Here is a 7610-nt window from a genome sequence, read left to right as displayed (position 1 = left end):
AAATTATCAATCAATCTAAAGCCATGTTATTTTAAATATCAGATATATAAAATCAAATCGTTCTATGAACGATCCCCCGCGAAAGTTTGCTAATTCGATTCGGGGGTGTGGAGTCCGCTAGCCTTTTGAACTTTACGCATAAGGCAATCTTTCTCAGAGTCTGCTAGTCTTTAATGAAAAATTTACTCGAACAAATAACATTGCCTTCGTGAATGGTTACACCGAGTTGGGATTTCGCACGCACAGGTGCTAGAGCTTGGCAGCTCGTGAGAGCTAAATGTGATTGGATCATAATCTGTAAAAAAAAATAAGTATCTTTAAGACTGACAGTATTGGCAACTGGCAAAACATGCTAACCTGTCACATTCGAATGGGCAGTTGGTGGGACCAATCAAAAAACAGGACCAAGTGAAAATACGGGACAAAACATGATTTTATCTTAATAAGCCGGGACACCTGAAAACGGACTGAAATACAGGACTGTCACGGGAAAACGGGACGTCTGATAACCTCTTATGCCCACAACAACGATGGAGCAGTAGACCAAAAATGCGAGAGGAGACAAATTCATCAACAGGAGATCGATCAATTTGTGTTGAATGCTATAGGGTCAGTGGCGAACATGTAAACCACCCACATATACACGCTATTAACAAAAAGTGAATGCGTTAACATGTAGAGCTATCTGCCTTCGAAGTCTTTTTTTCAAATGTTAATTGGTGTATTGGCCTCTGAATGGGACACAACCGTGGACCTTTCCGTTCTAGTCCAATACATTCCGAAGTTTGCGGGTGACGTCTGCGGGCGTCTATCAGCTGGGGATGCCTGCTTGCGGGTTCAGAATTTAAGCAAAACGGATGTAGGTTGCTATGGGAAACAAAGACGTAAAGTACTGATACACAACACTCAAGACACAACATGACACCTGTTGGTCAGGCAGACATAGAAAGATGTTTGCAGCAAGTAGGCCTAAATAGCAGTAAGTATGCCTAAATGGCCTGCTGTTCCTTTTAAACTTAAGGACAGACGGTCCTTATTTTTTTCATGTCCCCAGAATGTTCTGAATTTTGTCTATCCTACATGTAGCTAGCCTTAGCTACGTAGCTAACCTTACTTTTGTTAGGTAGTTAGGGAGCCCGGATCAGGTAACTACACTAGCTAGTCACTAGGCTCTCTCACAGTACAGCGTTACTACTAGCAAGTTAGCTACAGCAGTGTACAGTTATTAGCTACTATATTTTAGCCACCCAAAACACAATCCCTACTAGTGTTTTTAAAGAGTCTATCTAAAGTAAGTGTATTAACATCGATTGCAAAGGGTGGCGCTGTTTCTCACTTTTCACAATTGAAATAATACAAAGCGGGGCATGCCTTTGAAAATGAAATGCGAAATGGCTTTTCATTAACATTTTAATATGGAGAGCGAATTAAAATGTCAGTCACTTGACAGCATTTTTATTTTCATATTGAGTAAAATAATGCAGGCAAATGAAAATGGAAAATGCAATTTGGAATTGCATAAAAATTTGACTATAACTATCTGCTTCTGCGCTTAGATCAGTACATTTCTTCAATGTTAGCCAGACAGATCCGGGTTATTAGATTTTGAATTTTCTCCCAACTAAGCTATGTTAGCTAAACTGTCTTAATGTTACCCTACACATTCAAACTCTGTGTATATACACCGATCAGCCATAACATTATGACCACCTGCCTAATATTGTGTAGGTCCCCCTTTTGCTGCCAAAACAGCCCTGACCCGTCAATGCATGGACTCCACTAGACCTCTGAAGGCGTGCTGTGGTATCTGGCACCAAGACGTTAGCAGCAGATCCTTAAAGTCCTGTAAGTTGCGAGGTGGGGCCTCCATGAATCGGACTTGTTTGTCCAGCACATCCCACATATGCTTGACTGGAATGAGACCTGGGGAATTTGGAGGCCAAGTCAACACATTGAACTCATTGTTGTGTTCCTCAATCCATTCCTAAACCATTTCTGCTTTGTGGCAAGGCGCATTATCCTGCTGAATGAGGCCAATGCCATCAGGGAATACCGTTTCAGCACATGGTCTGCAACAATGCTTAGGTAGGTGGTACGTGTCAAAGTAACATCCACATGAATGGCAGGACCCAAGGTTTCCCAGCAGAACATTGCTCAAAGCATCACACTGCGTCCGCCAGCATGCCTCCTTCCCATAGTGCATCCTGGTGCCTTGTGTTCTCCAGGTGTGCGACACACACGCACCCGGCCATCCATGTGATGTAAAAGGAAACGTGATTCATCAGACCAGGCCACCTTCTTCCATTGCTCCGTGGTCCAGTTCTGATGCTCACATGCCCATTGTAGGCACTTCCAGCAGTGGACAGGGGTCAGCATGGGCACCCTGACTGGTCTGCGGCTACGCAGCCCCATACACAACAAACTGAGATACAATGTGTGTGCTGACACTTTTATATCAGTACCAGCATTAACTTTTTCAGCAGTTTGAGCTACAGTAGTTCGTCTGTTGGATCGGACCACATGGTCCAGCCTTTGTTCCCCAAGTGCATCAATGAGCCTTGGCCCATGACCTTGTCGCCGGGTCACTGCATTTCCTTCCTTGGACCACTTTTGATAGGTACTGACCACTGCAGACTGGGAACAACCCACAAGGGCTGCAGTTTTGGAGATGCTCTGACCCAGTCGTCAAGCCATCACAATTGGGCCCTCGTCAAAGTTGCTCAGATCCTTACGATTGCCCATTTTTCCTGCTTCTAACACATTAACTTTGAGGACAGAATGTTCACTTGCTGCCTAATATATTTCACCCACTGACAGGTGCCATGATAACGAGATTATCAGTGTTATTCACTTCACCTGTCAGTGGTCATAATGTTATGACTGATCGGTGTAAAGTAATTGTGATTAAACACTGTACTGTACCATTGTAGTATGGTTTTTAACTAAACCAAGATAGCCCACAGTGGGAGGCTAGTGAAGTCGAGTGAAGCCAACTAGTAAGCAGAATTTAGGAAAGACGGTGGGTAGAGCCAAGCACGAGCTAGGAAGATCCTATTAGGCAGTATTGCGCATTCTAGGACCTTCCTTAGGAATGCCTTTCTAGGAATGCCTATTCCGAAGGTTGCATCTGGAATAACTTTGCCCCGCCCTCCCTTTAAAGTATTCTATATTTAGAATCTGGCAATAGACACAAATCTAAAAATATTAGCGAAAAGATCAAACTAGATTGGCTCAGCCAACTTTCTTTCATGTTTTGCCTTCTCAACTTCACTAGTCTTCAAATCGAAAATTCTGGCCTATCTTGGCGTAGCGCTCAGGGATGTGAACATCATAAATAGGGCATCATAAATAGGGAAGTGCAACACAATTTTAAGCATCCTGTTATGAATGACTTTGGTATGTGTCTTCTGATTCCAGAAGATCGAACTCACCAAGTTCCCAGACATGACAAACTGTATATGTGGATGCGGTATTTGATGTTGTTGCTTTGTGTGATACTTGTTGTAAGTATATATATATACAAAATAAGAAAAAAATTATCATTAAAATGAATATTACATAAGAGGATATCTCCAATACATTTGGCCTGTCATAAATGCACTCCAAACACTTAAAACAATATTAGTGTACCTATCCTTGTAATGGATTGACATAGAATTGGATTGACAACACACATTAAATGTATCAGCTAATGCCAAATACACTTGTTATCCAAAAATCTTTGACCTCCAGATAAGTGGCTTTGTGCTGCTTGGGCTTGGTGCATGGATCAGATATGGAGCAGCTACTTTTGTTGATATTCTTGGCCCCTACTCTGCTCAGCTCCTCTACATCAGTTACATCTGCATGGGCATGGGCTCAGCGCTGTCTTTCACTGGTCTCATCGGCTGCTGTGGGGCTTGGACAGAGAACCGGGTTTTCATTTTGCTGGTGAGAGACCACATTTCCAGGCTTATACTACTGCAGAACTGTAAGGGCAGCACTCTTCAGTAGGAGGCTTTTTAGTTAACTCTGCTTTTTCTTTTTTACCCTGAACAGTTTTTTTTCATTGTGACAATGCTGTTTGTTGCTGAAATCATTGGGACTATCTTTGTTTTGGCATACCAGGATCTGGTAAGAATAATATACAATATATACATTTATATCAGGAATCCAGTACCATAATTTAGAGCTCTTGAATTTATTTCATGAATTGTTTTATATAGCATAGCCAGTCTATGCCTTTTAATAAGCTGTGATAAATACAGGTGACCTTAGTGGTACGAGATGCCAGCAGAAATTCCCTGAAGACTGTATATATGGGCCCAGCAGCAACAGACCCCATCTCAACAGCATGGAACACAGTCATGATCCAGGTGTGAAGCTCTCATGGGGAAAAATACTGTTAGGCTTGACTTTAAGGGATACTTTACACAAATACTTATTTTCAAATATAAATATCACTTTGAGTACAGACATGGTGATCTTAATTCCAGATTGTTTCGGAGAAATATATCCCTTTAACTATGGCTCCTTTGACCACAAGAGGATCCTAGTAGTTCTTACAACTAATGTCTTGGTTTCCTGTCTTAGTTCAAATGCTGTGGCTTTGAGAACTCAACTGTAGATTTCAAGGGCTCTGTATTCAGTAAAGCCACGGGTTTAAACTACCCTAAGACGTGCTGTGTGAACAAGACTGTGGCAGACTGTGACGGTGTCTCCATCACTCCAACCCTGATCCAATCACAGGTAAGTAACCTCAACGCCTCACTGTACTATGTTCTATCCATCTGTGCTCTTGTGCCAGAAATCCTGTTGGCAAATATGGCCTGTATATTTCTCCCAGAGTTGCTTTGTTCAGGTCATCACAGTGATCAGGGAGCAGAGCATAATCCTGGGATCAGCAGCTGCCTGCATATGTATACTGGAGGTAGGCTGTGAGCTTTGCTTCTCTTTTTAGGTCCTCTGGAGAACCTCAGTCAAATGTTTTCTCATTGGCCTGGTGTGGATAGTTGTCCAATAGAGTTCTGACCAAACAGAAAGTCTACTGTAGTTTTAAAGTGTGTTGGATTCATGCAGGTTGAATAGGCATGCTATAGGCTAAATTTGGTTATTATATGTATTAAAAGGTTAATATAATTTTGCTCTGCAAGCCATTACTTTATGCTTTAGAAAAGCACTGTATTAATTGCATTTGTTTTTGTTTCTTAAGTATGTTATTTAAAAAAGATCTGCTGCACCTCAAAATAGGATGCTAAGCTGTTTCAATGGAGCCTGGTTAGCATGGAAGTTAGCATTACATCAACATCCACAGATGATGTGGTCTTGATTACATTTATCACTGGCCTCTCCCACCTGGACAAGAGAAATCCCTGTGTGAGAAAGCTGTTCATCTACTACAGCTCAGTGTTCAACATCCTAGTGACCTCCAAAATCACATAGCTATGAACCCTGAGACTGAACCCCTCCTTCTTCCACTGGACCCTGAGACTGAACGCCTCCCTCTTCCACTGGACCCTGAGACTGAACACCTCCCTCTTCCACTGGACCTAGAGACTGAACCCCTCCTTCTTCCACTGGACCCTGAGACTGAACGCCTCCCTCTTCCACTGGACCCTGAGACTGAACACCTCCCTCTTCCACTGGACCTAGAGACTGAACCCATCCTTCTTCCACTGGACCCTGAGACTGAACGCCTCCCTCTTCCACTGGACCCTGAGACTGAACACCTCCCTCTTCCACTGGACCTAGAGACTGAACCCCTCCTTCTTCCACTGGACCCTGAGACTGAACGCCTCCCTCTTCCACTGGACCCTGAGACTGAACACCTCCCTCTTCCACTGGACCCTGAGACTGAACACCTCCCTCTTCCACTGGACCCTGAGACTGAACACCTCCCTCTTCCACTGGACCCAGAGACTGAACACCTCCCTCTTCCACTGGACCCAGAGACTGAACACCTCCCTCTTCAACTGGACCCTTGACTCCCTGACAGGTCGCCCTCAGGTGGTGAGGGTAGGCTAAAACACATCACCCTCAACATGGGGGCCAGAGAGGGGTGCATTCTTAGTCCCCTCCTGTACTCTGAAGTTCAACCACATCTGCATGACATCATATCACCTCAACACCCTCAAGTTGACTGCCGACACGATGGTGGTAGGCCTGATCACCCATGACAGCCGGCAGGAATGGGGTCAGGACAACCATTTGATTGAGAATGCCCCAAACCATATTGAAAGGCCTGAAGTGGAGCAGGACGTTCTTGGCATCCTCATCACCAACAAACTAACCCGGATATCCCAGACCCACAGTTTGTACACCATGTGCACGGCTGCTGCTATTACTGCAGTTTATTACCCATCTGTTGCTACCGTTACCTACAGGCTCATTAACCTACACAACCTGTGCCTTCACACAGCAGCCTGGTACTTCCTGTAAATAGACACATTATTGTTATTCTTAGCATTTTTTATTCATTACTTGTTATTCGTGTCAATGTACAAGGTGAAAACCAAAATCTGCTGATACTCAGCCCTCAGTAGAACCATTTTGACACCTGAGCTGTAAAATAAATTAAGAAAAGACAGAGCGTGAGAGTTGTCAAGGTTGACATCTGTTTCTAACAAAGCACAACTAATAATTTGATTGAATTTAGATTCACTATTGAAGGTTTATTTTTGTAAACAATTTCCTTAAAATAAATAACTTTTCCATGTGTAGTACTCAATAGTTTTCCATGCTGAACTACAACAGTGCAGTTTTATGTAACTGGAAAGCTACAATATGCTGATAGGGGATTTATCACTTACTATTCAAAAGATGGGTATCTCTATAATATTCATTAGAGTATTTTGGCAGACTCTTATCCAGAGTGGCATAGGCACCCAATGGGAAATGAACCCACGACCCCTGGCTCTATCAACAGAGCCACTCTGGACACCTGCTCAAACCAGACTATTACTGGAAATAACTGTTCTGTAAAGTAGTACTGTATTTCTACAGTGTACACCATTAGGAACGAACCATTCATTTTTTTTAAGTATTCTTTGTTTGCTTACTATGTATTTCAATAATGTCTTCAAGTCATGGTTTTTCTGTCATCTCTCTGCAGTTATCCTCCATTATCGTTTCTGTGGTTTTCTTTATGAAGCTGGGGCTCATGAGGCATCCTTGGTGAAGTCCATCCACACCTGGCAACCTCCACAGGCAGCAATAAAGTTCTGCTAAACAATGAAGGTTATTGTTTTATTATTGTGTTAGTTTGGTTGTATTAAAAGTAATTTGCCAATTAAAGTTTATGTACTTTGTTTTCACTGATGTGTTCTGCAATCTCATTTGAATTTTAAAGTTCTCACACATTTGACAAGATCCACTTATTATGCAGGCTTAATTAGTTCAGGTGAAGGAAATACCAGAGCCCTGTTCTTCATGGTCACCAACATTTTATGACAACCAGACTCTCTTGCACCTAATCTGTACTCAAATGTCTATTGCAACTCTCGGTTCCTTCTGTTGCTGAAATATCTGACCTTATTCAAACGTCAAAGCCAACTACCAGTCAGCTAGACCCTCTAACTTCCACCCTGGTAAAAGCCTGCTCACCCTCTCTCTCCTCCCTAAAAACTACCATT

General features: G+C 42.8%; 1 protein-coding gene across 5 annotated transcripts; it reads left to right on the top strand.

The window, feature by feature from the left end:
* Positions 1-223: 223 nt before the first annotated feature.
* Positions 224-7292, top strand: LOC105013428 (tetraspanin-16). 5 transcript variants are annotated; one of them, XM_020050567.3, is made up of 8 exons: positions 224-609; positions 3418-3503; positions 3733-3930; positions 4039-4113; positions 4248-4355; positions 4573-4728; positions 4826-4909; positions 5230-5430. In XM_020050567.3, the coding sequence occupies exons 2-8, from the start codon at positions 3459-3461 to the stop codon at positions 5419-5421; spliced, it is 858 nt and encodes a 285-aa protein (XP_019906126.2). In that variant the 5' UTR covers positions 224-609; positions 3418-3458; the 3' UTR covers positions 5422-5430. The 5 variants fall into 5 exon arrangements, with proteins under 5 accessions (XP_019906126.2, XP_019906127.2, XP_010873258.2 ...); XM_020050568.3 differs by lacking the exon at positions 224-609 and adding an exon at positions 616-859; XM_010874956.3 differs by lacking the exons at positions 224-609; positions 5230-5430 and adding exons at positions 874-979; positions 7091-7292.
* Positions 7293-7610: the final 318 nt, after the last annotated feature.

Source organism: Esox lucius, chromosome 11, assembly GCF_011004845.1.
Source record: "Esox lucius isolate fEsoLuc1 chromosome 11, fEsoLuc1.pri, whole genome shotgun sequence".
Classification (NCBI taxonomy): Eukaryota; Metazoa; Chordata; class Actinopteri; order Esociformes; family Esocidae; genus Esox; species Esox lucius.
The sequence above is the reverse complement of the archived record's forward strand: the minus strand, read 5'-3'. Positions and strand labels throughout refer to the sequence as shown.